Here is a 13,176-nt window from a genome sequence, read left to right as displayed (position 1 = left end):
AAAGACTGCTGGTTTGACTGGCAGGGGTCACACATTATACCCCGCCTCCCCACCGCTCTCTGCCCCCGCCGCAACCCCACATACCTGGACTGGCGGGGGTTCCCAAACCTCACCAGCAGTAGCTTTCCGTTGTCCTTTGTATGGATCCATTGTGATTTACTTCTTTGACCTCTGGAAACAGCCATATGGTTCTAGCAAATACTGTGAGACTGCTGCTAGAGGTCACGGCAGCCATTTTCAGGCCTGGAGCCACGTGTGGGCATCGCTCCCGCCCATAGGAGCCCCTAGACCGCCATGGATATCATAGGTAGGCCTGGGGGGGCTAGACGTGTTCAGAGAGGGGGGAGGGGGAAATCGGAATTGGAGGGAGGGAGGAGGGAATCAGATGAGGTGAAAGCCCCTGCATCAAGTTATGCAGGTCCCAGGTGAGATTCGGCCAGAAACCACATGAGCCACTCTGGCCTACTCTGGCGGCCACTGCATGCCGGCATTGCCCCTGATATACAATCCCAGAGCCTCAACTTGGCCCATTGAATATCCAGGTATATTTTCGCCTGTGTCCTACTTACCTTTATAAAATAATCTCTTATCAGGTGCCCTCTAGTTCCCCACCATTAGGTTCACAGTTCTAGAACTGTTCTATGCATACATGCTCTCAATATACGCGTGAAAACAGTTTTATAAAATAATCTGCATAGAAAGAGGCATAGGTTAATCAAGAATTGTAAATCCATATAAATACTATACATGACAGAACTATACAGTGTTTCTCTCACTTTCCTCATGTAGACATAGAGGACACTCTCTGGAGACAAGGCGCCTTCTTTCAGTTTCTCCGTCAGTTCCAAAAGCGATAGGGCAAGGATGGATCTATAGTCAACACCTGGATTCTGCAAAAAAGCAGATAGGATTGCTTTGTGTTTAGGAAGCGGTACATGAAACACTGCAGTAGAGCATCTACAAGGCTCGACTCGCATTGGGAAAACAACCTTCATGAATCAGGCCAGTGATATTCAAAAGTTACGCAAAGTTACTCTGCTCCAGCACCCTGCCCAATCTCTAAGAAATCCACGTGGCAAAGTTTTGGAAATCGAAAATGAATTATTTGGAATATTTGTAATTTAACTTTTATTATATACTAGTAAAAAAGGCCCGTTTCCGAAACAAATGAAACGGGCGCTAGCAAGGTTTTCCTTGGAATGTGTGTGTGACATAAGAGACAGGTGGAGCCTGCACAGCCAGCAGCCAATGGCTCAAGGCTGCCTGCGGTGCTGTGGTTTTTTTTTACATTTTTTGTTGTTTGCGCTCAGGTTAGTCAGCTGATTGTTTTTTGTTTTTTTTTGTAGCACCGGCCCTGCTGCTGAACATGAAAAGCAGCAGTGGCCGGCAATGGGAGCTGGAGCTGGCGCTGTCGCGGTGGAGGAAAAGTGGGCTGGCAGGGCCCGTCTAGGGCCGGCCGAGGCTACGCCCCTGGCAGCAGTCTTGAGCGATTCTACTCCTCCCCTGCCTGGGTTGGTGTTTGCTGGGGTGTGGCGTTCAGTGTGTTTGCGGTGTCAACCTTGGGGGGGGGGTGTTTTGGTGACGGGTGGCGACTTTGATGGGTGGAGGACGTGCTGGGGGGTTTTGTTCCGTGTGTTAGCGGTGGCAACCTTGGGGGGGGGGTGTTTTGGTGACGGTCGGCGACTTTGGGGGGTGGGGGAAGTTGGGAAGGGTGGATAGTGTGTTTCCAACCTTCTAATGGGACGTCATTTTACGTTGAGCGCTGTTATTTGCTGAGTGTCATTGCTCCGCCCTCGACGTCATTACGTTTGACGCGTGGGCGGGGCAGACACTCATGGAGCAAAAAAGTGGTCTCAGCCGCCTCACTTTAGAACGTTGGGAAAGTGAGGCTTCATTAGAATGTTGGAGGTGCGTTTTATATAGAGAGATTTGAACCCTGGACTAACATGTCATGATATTTATATCCATTAATTCCAGGTCTTGCAATTTTTATCATATTTCAACCACAGTCTCTACAGGTTAGAATATAAAAGTAAGTACATTTAAATGTGCTCAGAAAACTGTTGTGCCTTCACCAGTGAACGCTCACTGTTATCTATCTTTGCACGAGTCCCAAGTCCAAAATTCTTTAGAGTATTATCTTAAACCACTTGCTCATTTTCAAAGCACTTAGCCTTACAAAGTTCCATAGTAACCTATGGAACTTTGTAAGGCTAAGTGCTTTGAAAATACGCCCCTTGCAACAAAAAGTGAAAAATCAAAATCATTTATCTTTTTGGTGATGTTCAACAACCCTCCAGTAGCTGTGCAACCAGCAAAGTAGAGAATCCTCCAGTTCCAAAAGTTGTCTTTTCCTCAAGTGTGAGTAGTAACAGTGATATAATTTCCCAACTCGGATCTGGGTTTCGCCATTATGGATTCATCAGGCGATACCAAATTTGAAAAACGAGTAAACTCTAACAATTTTAACACACTGACAGGAGCAGAAACGCTACTGGTCCTTCAAAATGGATGCCAGCGGTGAAAAGATGCCGTCAGATTTAAATAATGAACTAGCAAAAATTAAAATCTTTACACTTCATAAGAGGAAAAAAAAACAAATTTATGCTAAGAGCCATGGGTTCTGGACTTGTCTGGAGGGACTCAAGGAAAGAAAATTAGCAGGTAAGAATCATCCCACCAGGCCAGTCTAGATGCTTTGCATGTGCAAAAGGAATACTTACTGACGGTGGGACACTCAAATCCCTGCTGCCAACACTTTGGGGTCCGTTTTCAAAAAGTGTCATAAATCTGCATTTGCATGTTTTTCTCACAAAAACATCCAAATTGCTATTTTCAAAGTCTGTCAGAAGTGCATTCAAATTACAAGGGGGCGTGTCAGGGGTGTGTTAAGGGTGGGATCTGGGCATTCTTAACACTTGGGCTTTTTTCTGCCACATGGAATAAAACATCCAGGATTATAAATTGGACGTTATGGTCTACGCCTGTTTTATTAACCAAAAAGTGCCCTAAATGACCAGATGACCACTGGAAGAAATCAGTGCTGACATCCACTTACCCCTCCAGTAGTCACTAACTAATTTTTGCTAGTTCATTATTTAAATCTGACGGCATCTTTTCACCGCTGGCAGCCATTTTGAAGGACCAGTAGCGTTTCTGCTCCTGTCAATGTGTTAAAATTGTTAGAGTTTACTCGTTTTTTCAAATTTAGTATCGCCTGATGAAGCCATAATGGCGAAACCCAGATCCGAGTTGGGAAATTATATCACTGTTACTACTCACACTTGAGGAAAAGACAACTTTTGGAACTGGAGGATTCTCTACTTTGCTGGTTGCGCAGCTACTGGAGGGTTGTTGAACATCACCAAAAAGATAAATGATTTTGATTTTTCACTTTTTGTTGCAATGGTTTAAGATAATACTCTAAAGAATTTTGGACTTGGGACTCGTGCAAAAGATAGATAACAGTGAGCGTTCACTGGTGAAGGCCACAACAGTTTGTTTTCTGAGCACGTTTAAATGTATTTAACTTTTATATTCTAACCTTGAAAAACTGAGCTTCTGGGACTGTGGCCAGCAGCTCCTGTTGAAACAGTGGCAACGACCATTCAGCTGTTCCTGGGAGCAGCTTCAAGTCATGAGAGAGAGAGAGAGAGAGCTTGCTTGAACAGAGAATTTGGGCATTGCCTGGAAAACGGCCAACCCAGGAAGGGTGAGAACGTTTTAATCACCGGATAGATAGGGTATACTTAGAAGAAATCTAATAAGCGTGAGTTATACTGTTCACTAAGTATGCTGTGAAACTGAGTTTGTGGTGATACTGAATGGTAATTCTGAATTATCTGTAGTGATGTAGCTTACAGTTTATAGTTTATCTTTATTTGATATAGTGTATATAAAATATTCATTATGTAAGCGGTTAACAATGGAAAAAAGAGAGGGGGAGAACATATGAAATAAAAGATAAGCTATTAATAGCATACTATAACTATATGCAGTGACATAGTACTGGAAACATTATATAATCTTTGAGATTCTGAAATAAAAAAAAAAGAATTATTACCTATCCTAGTGTGTACAAGTCACAGAGTCTGTGGTTTCTTGTGCTTCCTCTTATAACGCTATACAGTTGGGGACATGGTTCACTGTGTGCCTATAAGAACATAAGAGTTCCCATACTGGGACAGACCAAAGGTCCATCAAGCCCAGTTTCCAACAGTGGCCAATCCAGGTCACAAGTACCTGGCAGAAAAACAAAGAATAGCAACATTCCTTGTAGAACCCCAAAGAGTAACAAGATTCTAGAATTCTAAAGAATAACAAGATTCCATGCAGAATTTCAAAGTGTAGCAACATTCCATGTAGAACCCCAAAGAGTAGCAAGATTCCATTCAGAACATAAGTATTACCATACTGGGACAGACCAAAGGTCCATTAAGCCCAGCATCCTGTTTCCAACAGTGGCCAATCTAGGTCACAAGTACCTGGCAAGATCCCAAAACAGTACAATACATTTTATACTGCTTATCCCAGAAATAAGCAGTGGATTTTCCCAAGCCCATTTTAATAATGGCTTATGGACTTTTCTTTTAGGACGTTATCCAAACTTTTTTTAAACCCTGCTAAATTGACTGCTTTTATCAGGGCCACCCAGAGACATAGCCGGACCCGGGGCAGAACCGGTCTGCCACAAGCCACCACTCCCATTGCCTGCCCCCTTACCTTTGCTAGATTCTATATGTGGCACCTAAAATTTCCTAATGGAAAAAAAATACGCCTAAGCGTATTCTGTAAAGTACGCCTAAATTTTACAGAATGGGCTTAAATTTCCACGCGGTACATTGAATACACCAAGCGCCTCTCCACACGACCAAATTTGGTTGTGTTCATTTAGGCCATGTTTTACTTGGCGTAAAATCTGATGCCTAAATTAGGCGCGGAGAGGGACTATTCTCTAATAATGCACATAGATTTTAGAAACATCCCCACCCATGGCCATTTCCCCTTTTCAACTATGCAACTTAGAATTTAAACGCATCACTTTACAGAATACACTTAGACACATGTTCCAGCGGCTCTTCCCCCACTTTATTAGTTACCAATTTCTAAGAAGCAGACAACTCCTGTGAGAGAATCTTCTATGGTGGAAGTCTCTTCAGACGTTTTGGGTGTAACTGGCATTTTGGAGAAATCTCAAGATGAAGTTGTTGAACAGTCTACCTCCTTATTGGTAACAGAGAAGGGTGATGAAAATGATAAAGGGGATGGGACAACTTCCCTATGAGGAAAGGCTGAAGCGCCTAGGGCTCTTCAGCTTGGAGAAAAGACAGTATGATGGAGCTCTATAAAATAATGAGTGGAGTGGAACGGGTAGACGTGAATTGTTTGTTTACTGTTTCCAAAAATACTAGGACAAAGTAGTAAATTGAATATGAATCGGAGAAAATGTTTCTTCACTCAATGTGTAATTAAACTCTAGAATTCGTTACCAGAGTGTGGTAAAGGTGGTTAGCTTAGCGGAGTTTTTAAAAGGTCTACATAAGTACATAAGTAATGCCTCACTGGGAAAAGACCAAGGGTCCATCGAGCCCAGCATCCTGTCCACGACAGCGGCCAATCCAGGCCAAGGGCACCTGGCAAGCTTCCCAAACGTACAAACATTCTATACATGTTATTCCCAGAATTGTGGATTTTTCCTAAGTCCATTTAGTAGCGGCTTATGGACTTGTCCTTTAGGAAACCGTCTAACCCCTTTTTAAACTCTGCCAAGCTAACCGCCTTCACCACGTTCTCCGGCAATGAATTCCAGAGTTTAATTACACGTTGGGTGAAGAAAAATTTTCTCTGATTTGTTTTAAATTTACTACACTGTAGTTTCATCGCAAGCCCCCTAGTCCTAGTATTTTTGGAAAGCGTGAACTGACGCTTCACATCCACCTGTTCCACTCCACTCATTATTTTATACACCATCTGGACGGCTTTGTAAAAGAAAAGTCCATAGACCATTATTAAAATGGACTTGGGGAAAATCCACTGCTTATTTCTGGGATAAGCAGTATACAATGTTTTGTACTTTTTTGGGATCTTGCCAGGTATTTGTGACCTGAAATGGCCACTGTTGGAAACAGGATTCTGGGCTTGATGGACCTTTGGTCTGTCCCAGTGTGGCAATACTTATGTACTCATGTAACCAAGATAAGGAAGCTTTAATGCATCTTTACTTCAAGAATAGAGATGTAAAGTTCTTGGGAGGGAAGGTTTTGTTATTTCCTGATGTAGCCAAGTCTACACAATCCAGACCCAGGCAATTCCTGAGCCTTCGTCATCCTGTCATTGATTTTGGAGCTAAGTTTCAGTTACGATACCCTTGCAAATGTATGGTTCAGTTTGATAATCATACCTATGGGGTTTTTTTTAATGATGCTTCTCAGCTGCAGTTTCTCCTGGAAGTTAAAGCATTGTCAACAGATAGAGAAGAGTTACCTCCTTGATCTGGGTCATTATAGTTTATAGATATTCACCTTACTTTCTTTAATTGCCCATACGCCAAGCCCCCTCCCTGCCCATCTTCAAATCCTTGCTCAAAGCCCACCTCTTCAATGTCGCTTTCGGCACCTAACCATTGTACCTCTATCCAGGAAATCTAGACTGCCCCAACTTGACATTTCGTCCTTTAGATTGTAAGCTCCTTTGAGCAAGGACTGTCCTTCTTTGTTAAATTGTACAGCGCTGCGTAACCCTGGTAGCGCTTTAGAAATGTTAAATAGTCGTAGTAGTAGTAGTATTCCTCGAGGGGAATCGATTCTTGCTCCCTTTATATTTGTGGACTATATAGAGTCCATTTTTCCTCTTATTATTAGTCTTGGTTCCTTTTACTTGTTATTTCTATATTTTGTATTGTTTCTTTATTCTTAATTCGCATTGTTGGATGTAGCTCAAAAGTAAAGATTTAATTACATTAAAAACCTTAATGCCAATTAAGTGCCGATAATTGCTTACTAACATCCAATTAACATTGCTGATTAGCTAGATAAGCAATGAAGTTACGCACATTGTTATAGACTGCTACGCTTTGATTTCCACGTGGAAATTAAGGCACGATTTATAGAATCCCAGGTAGAGGAGTGTGGTAGCCGTGTTAGTCCACTCTTAAGGTTATCAATAGAAATCAAACCAAATAAAACATGGAAAAGAAAATAAGATGATACCTTTTTTATTGGACATAACTTAATACATTTCTTGATTAGCTTTCGAAGGTTGCCTTTCTGTCCTAATTAGATTGTAAGCTCTGTCGAGCAGGGACTGTCTCTTCATGTTCAAGTGTACAGCGCTGCGTAAGTCTAGTAGCACTATAGAAATGATAAGTAGTAGTAGTAGTCTTTGGGATTCCGGAATCTTGCTATTATTTGTGTTCCGGAATCTTGCTACTCTTTGGGACTCTGCACAGAAGCTTGCTACTCTTTGGGATTCCGGAATCTTGCTACCTTTTGTCCTTATCCCTTATTTGTCCTGTTTCTCTGTCCTAATTAGAGAGGTGTGGTAGCCGTGTTAGTCCACTCTTAAGGTTATCAATAGAAATCAAACAAAATAAAACATGGAAAAGAAAATAAGATGATACCTTTTTTATTGGACATAACTTAATACATTTCTTGATTAGCTTTCCAAGGTTGCCCTTCTTCCTCAGATCGGAAATAAGCAAATGTGCTAGCTGGCAGTGTATATAAGTGAATCCCAGGAAATGTGTCACCCTCCAATAATACTATAAATATGCCGACAGATGTCAAGGAATCATTCCGAGCTTCTGCAAATGAAAATAGGATTTGGAGAAAATACCTGCTTTTTAAAGCGTAAAACTGCTTCTCGCATTTCCTTCAGGCTATCGTCTCTCTTCTGCTTGGCTTTCTTGATATTCTTTTTTATTTCTTTTCTTTCAAGCCATTTCAGGGCGAGGAAGGCTGCAGCTGAGCCACCCACGACGGCAATTAGGATGTGAAGATCTTTCCCAGATTTCGGTAAAAGCTGTTGCACTCCCATCACACTGGTAATGTAGCCACTGTCCCTCTCTGATCAACTCTGATTAATAGATCAGAAACAGAGCACCAGCAGTGTATAGAGGCGGGATATGCAAATCAATCTCATGCATATTCATTGTGGATATCCTGACAACCTGACTGGCAAGGTGGTACTCCAGGACTGACTTGGGAAATACTTTTGTTAGTTGGAGCTCAGGTTCACCCCGGAGGCAGTTACATCTATGGCAAAGAGATTTTCCTTCTGCCTTAACTTCAAACCTGGGCTCACGGACTGTAAAGCAGAGTTAGGTATAATAAAATATCAGAAGGAAAAAGGGTCCGGGAGACCAGAGTGGCTTTAAGATTAAAAAGTCCCTTTGTTGGGCACTCCAGTATTTAACAGATCTATAGAAGGTAAGAGAAATAAAATTAAAAGACAACTCGACTGTAATATTAAAGTAAATTGATGGAAACATTTGTTCATCAAAGAAACAGTGGAAAGTCTCCTTGAAGGAACTTCATTTGCATCCGACTCCAGCGCCTCCAATACACTTAAAAACATAGCTGCGTACGCCTTGTAGCGCTATAAAAATGCTAGATAGTAGTAGTAGTAGTAGTAACATAGTAGATGACGGCAGAAAAAGACCTGCACGGTCCATCCAGTCTGCCCAACACGATAAACTCATTTTACATGGTATGTGATACTTTATACCTGAGTTTGATTGTCCTTGCCATTTTCAGGTCACAGACCATAGAAGTCTGCCCAGCACTCTTCTTGTACTAAAGGTTCTGAAGATTCTGGAATCCTAAAGAGTTACAAGATTCCGGAATCCCAATTAGTAGCAACATTCCATGTAGAACCCCAAAGAGTAACATAGTAACATAGTAAATGACAGCAGATAAAGACCTGTACGGTCCATCCAGTCTGCCCAACAAGATAAACTCATATGTGCCACTTTTTGTGTATACCTTACCTTGATTTGTACCTGTCCTTTTCAGGTCACAGACCATAGAAGTCTGCCCAGCACTCTTCTTGTACTAAAGGTTCTGAAGATTCTGGAATCCTAAAGAGTTACAAGATTCCGGAATCCCAATTAGTAGCAACATTCCATGTAGAACTCCAAAGAGTAACATAGTAACATAGTAAATGACAGCAGATAAAGACCTGTACGGTCCATCCAGTCTGCCCAACACGATAAAGTCATATGTGTATACCTTACCTTGATTTGTACCTGTCCTTTTCAGGGCACAGACCGTATAAGTCTGCCCAGCAGTAGCCCTGCCTCCTAACCACCGGCTCTGGCACAGACCGTATGATGATATTTATTTCCAGATTGCTCCCTTCTTTCAGTTTAGGTGTTAGATTATCGTGTTCAGGTTACAGAGCCTTTTAGTTATGTTCCTATGGAATGACAATAGGGTTACTGTGCTTTTATCCTAGTGGCATTGACAATATGTTCCCAGGGAAGTGTAGATTCTCTGAATGTTGAAATTTTGCCTTTGTGAACAGGTGTAGAATAAACGCCTGGGGAGGTGAAATATCCAACACAACGCTGTAGCTTAGAACTTTTATAAATGATGATTAAGTGTCCTTATGAAAGAGAAAAGCCCTCAGAATCTAAAGGACTATGGGCCAGATGCATCAACCAAACATTAAAAAATCTGAAACGTTAAAGTCCCTAACGAATTTTTAAAAAACGAAGGATGCACCAAAAAAAAAAGTTGCACATGTTCGGTGCGGTACTGTAAAGTACAATGCATCAAACCTGTGTATTCCCCGTCGGTAATCGGCCCCTAACGCATGCGCAGAGCAGCCAAGCGTTATGCTGGCTGCTCTGCGCATGCCACAAATGTCAAAACTACCAAAAAAAACCCGAACAGGTTGCATGGATCGGGAGGGGGCAAAGGCGCTCATCAGGAATGTCCTTCACGGATGGCCTTGCCCCCGCCCCGCCCGAACTCGCCGCTGCTCCCCGCTTCCCCCCCCCCGCTTCAAAACCAAAATAAAAATAAAAATAAAACTTACTTTTAAGACTGCTCCGGCCCGCCCCACGTCAGACGGGGGCGGGCCCAGGAGGAGAGAGACGCGAACGAGAAGACTGGGCGAAGGCATCAGCTGAGCTGTTCTTCTTGCCCGTGCAGCGCCTTCACACAGAGGCAGAGACGCTGCACGGGCCCGGTAGGAGGGGGTCCGGTGGAGGAGGGGAATGGCGGTGACGACCCCAGGAGGGGGCAGAGAGGGCGGGGCACAGGGCGGAGGATGTCGGGAGGCGGGGCTGGGAAAGAGACAGGAAGGGAGGGGGGCCGGGGCAGCCTTAAAAGTTAGTTTGATTTTTATTTTTATTTTGGTTTTGAAGCGGGGGGGAAAGTGGGGAGCAGCGGCGAATTCGGGTGGGGCGGGACGGGGGCAAGGCTGTCTGTGAAGGACGCTCCTGATGAGCGCCTTTGCCCCCTCCCGATCCTTTTTTGTTGTTAGTTTCATTTTTATTGTAGGCAGAGGGAAGCGGGGAGCTCACTTTTCTTTTTAAAAATGATTTTTATGGTGCAGGGGCCATCAGAGAGATGACAGCTCAGGCCTTAACGACAGGTCTGAGCTCACGTTAAATTTCTGACGGTAAGTGATTCGTTGCTATCATCGGTATGGTTAGTGCATTCCGAATTGTCAACATTTCAATGGTAGTTTCTCGTTTGCATTCCGGTTTCGTTAGCTGCTACCTTTGTCGGAAAATGGCCTTTGATGCATGCTACGGTTGAAAATTTCTTTGTTAAGGGTCAGTGAAGGGTCGTTAAAAGGGTCGTTAAGGTTTAGTGCATCTGGCCCTATGCCTTTAGTATAAAGTCCGGTTCAATGTTTGCAAAACCAGTACTATGTTTCAATCATTGGGCAAAAACACTCCTTGTGTAGAAAACCTTTATTTGTTTGTTTTGTAAATTTTCACGCAATGTTGTGTATTCAACTGTGTGCATCAATCACATATGTTTCCTAATCTATACCAGAACCAACCAATATTGATCCCTTCTGATTTGATTATTTTATCATATTATCATTATTGAACATTACATTTTTTCCTACTCTCACTTGTATGTTATGTGTTATCATTTTATTTACCCTACCTACCTGTTATTCTTGTACATTAATTGTAACAATATGCTGAACCTCTTACTCTGTTAATGGAAGCCACATTGAGCCTGCAAATAAGTGGGAAAATGTGGGATACAAATGCAGCAAATAAATAAAATAGGTTGAAAAAAGATATATGTGGAAAAACTGTGCACTTAACTTTCATGAAGTCCTACGGGGCCACCGTTTCACCCCTAGCGAGGCTTCGTCAGGAACTCGTGCTTACAGTTCCAAACACTGTCGGCATAAACTTTCTAAGATCAGATTTATTAAACATTGAAGCACAAAAGTGGTGTACTTAACTCTTCAGCTCGGAACACTTTGTTGCAACGCTCACAAGCTCTCTCTGCCTTTGTCTCTCCAAAATGGCGCTGACACGTCAGACGCTAACTTCAGAAGCATGATGAGAACCATATGGTGCCTCAGGAGCAAGAACTGGCATGTGTGTGTGGTGGGGGGAGGACACGAGGTGAATTGTTACAGTGGATTAATGGGTGAAGAGGTTTAGTGGCAGGGAAAGTGAAGACACTTGAGGCATCTTTACCTTCCCCTATATGAGCTGACACAAAGTATGGTCTTCAGGCACTCCTGTGTGGTGGAGGTGTAGAGAGAGGAAAGGGGGGAACTTATTGGCCATTTGGCATGGGTAGGAAGGGAGAGGGGGATGTAGGCTATGGGGGAGAGGAAGGGGAGATGCTGGACCACAGCAAAGAAGAGAAAAGATGTCCTTCAGCTACTCATTTGGGGAGTAGAGAGGGGAATTGGGGGTGGTTAGGAAAGGGAAGGGAGATGCTGGCTACCTGAGGAGGGGTATAGGCTTGAGCTGTTGTCAAAGGGGGGAGAGGTTACATGGCCTACTCTTGGTTTAGCTCTGATTCACCACTATCGTTTGAGTGCAATTCAGCGAAAAATGTTTTAAACAATTTGATAATTCTAACCAAAAATAAACAAAAAAAATCCCTTTCCCCATAATTTATAGCACAAATAGTTTTTAGAAATCAGTGCTCCTTTGATGCTGCTTCAGAACAGCACATCCCATACCATGTAAAATGAGTTTATCTTGTTGGGCAGACTGGATTGACCGTACAGGTCTTTATCTGCCATCATTTACTATGTTACTATGTTACTCTTTGGGGTTCTACATGGAATGTTGCTACTAATTGGGATTCCGGAATCTTGTAACTCTTTAGGATTCCAGAATCTTCAGAACTTTTAGTACAAGAAGAGTGCTGGGCAGACTTCTAGGGTCTGTGCCCTGAGAATGGCAAGGGCAAATCAAACATGGGTATAAAGTATCACATACCATGTAAAATGAGTTTTTTATTATTATTATTTATTACATTTGTATCCCACATTATCCCACCTATTTGCAGGCTCAATGTGGCTTACATAGTTTTGTTATGACATTGTCATTCCAGAATATCAGATACAGTTAGTAGTGTGCAGAGATTAAGTAAGGGAAGAAAGTGGACGTGATTGGGTGGGTGATAGTAGAAGTGGATTTTCATAACTGGTTGGGTTGGGAAAGTGAATTAGTGAAGCTGTTGGTTCTCGTTGTAGGCCTTGTTGAAGAAGTGTGTCTTCAGAGATTTGCGAAAGTTATTTGTTTCGACAATTGATTTCAGGTCTGTGGGTAGGGCATTCCAAATCTATGTGCTCACGTAGGAGAATGTGGTGGCATGCATCAGCTTGTATTTTAGTCCTTTACAACTGGGGAAGTGCAAATTGAGAAATTTGCGGGATGTCCTTGTGGCGTTTCTGGGAGGTAGGTCCACTAGGTTCAGCATGTAGACAGGGGCGTCTGCGTGAATGATTTTGTGTACAATCGTACATATCTTGAACACAATGCATTCCTTAAGTGGGAGCCAGTGCAGTTTCTCTCTTAGGGGTTTTGCACTTTCATATTTAGTTTTTCCAAATATGAGTCTGGCGGCAGTATTCTGGGCTGGTTGGAGTTTTTTGATAGTCTGTTCTTTGCAGCCCGCATATAGTGCGTTGCAGTAATCCAAATGGCTTATTACCTTTGAATGTACCAGGGTGCGG

General features: G+C 42.8%; 1 protein-coding gene across 1 annotated transcript in view; it reads right to left on the bottom strand.

Annotated features, from left to right (window-relative positions):
• The window catches only part of LOC115471769 (vitamin D3 hydroxylase-associated protein-like), a 59,661-nt gene extending 51,627 nt beyond the window's left edge, over positions 1-8,034 (bottom strand). The window contains exons 1-2 of the mRNA XM_030205590.1: positions 7,834-8,034; positions 777-890 (exon numbers count right to left, since the gene is read on the bottom strand). Coding sequence (XP_030061450.1) covers positions 777-890; positions 7,834-8,034 — 315 coding nt within the window. The remainder of the gene's footprint in view (positions 1-776; positions 891-7,833) is intronic.
• Positions 8,035-13,176: the final 5,142 nt, after the last annotated feature.

Source organism: Microcaecilia unicolor, chromosome 6, assembly GCF_901765095.1.
Source record: "Microcaecilia unicolor chromosome 6, aMicUni1.1, whole genome shotgun sequence".
NCBI classification, from domain to species: Eukaryota; Metazoa; Chordata; class Amphibia; order Gymnophiona; family Siphonopidae; genus Microcaecilia; species Microcaecilia unicolor.
This window is presented reverse-complemented; position numbering and strand designations above follow the sequence as displayed.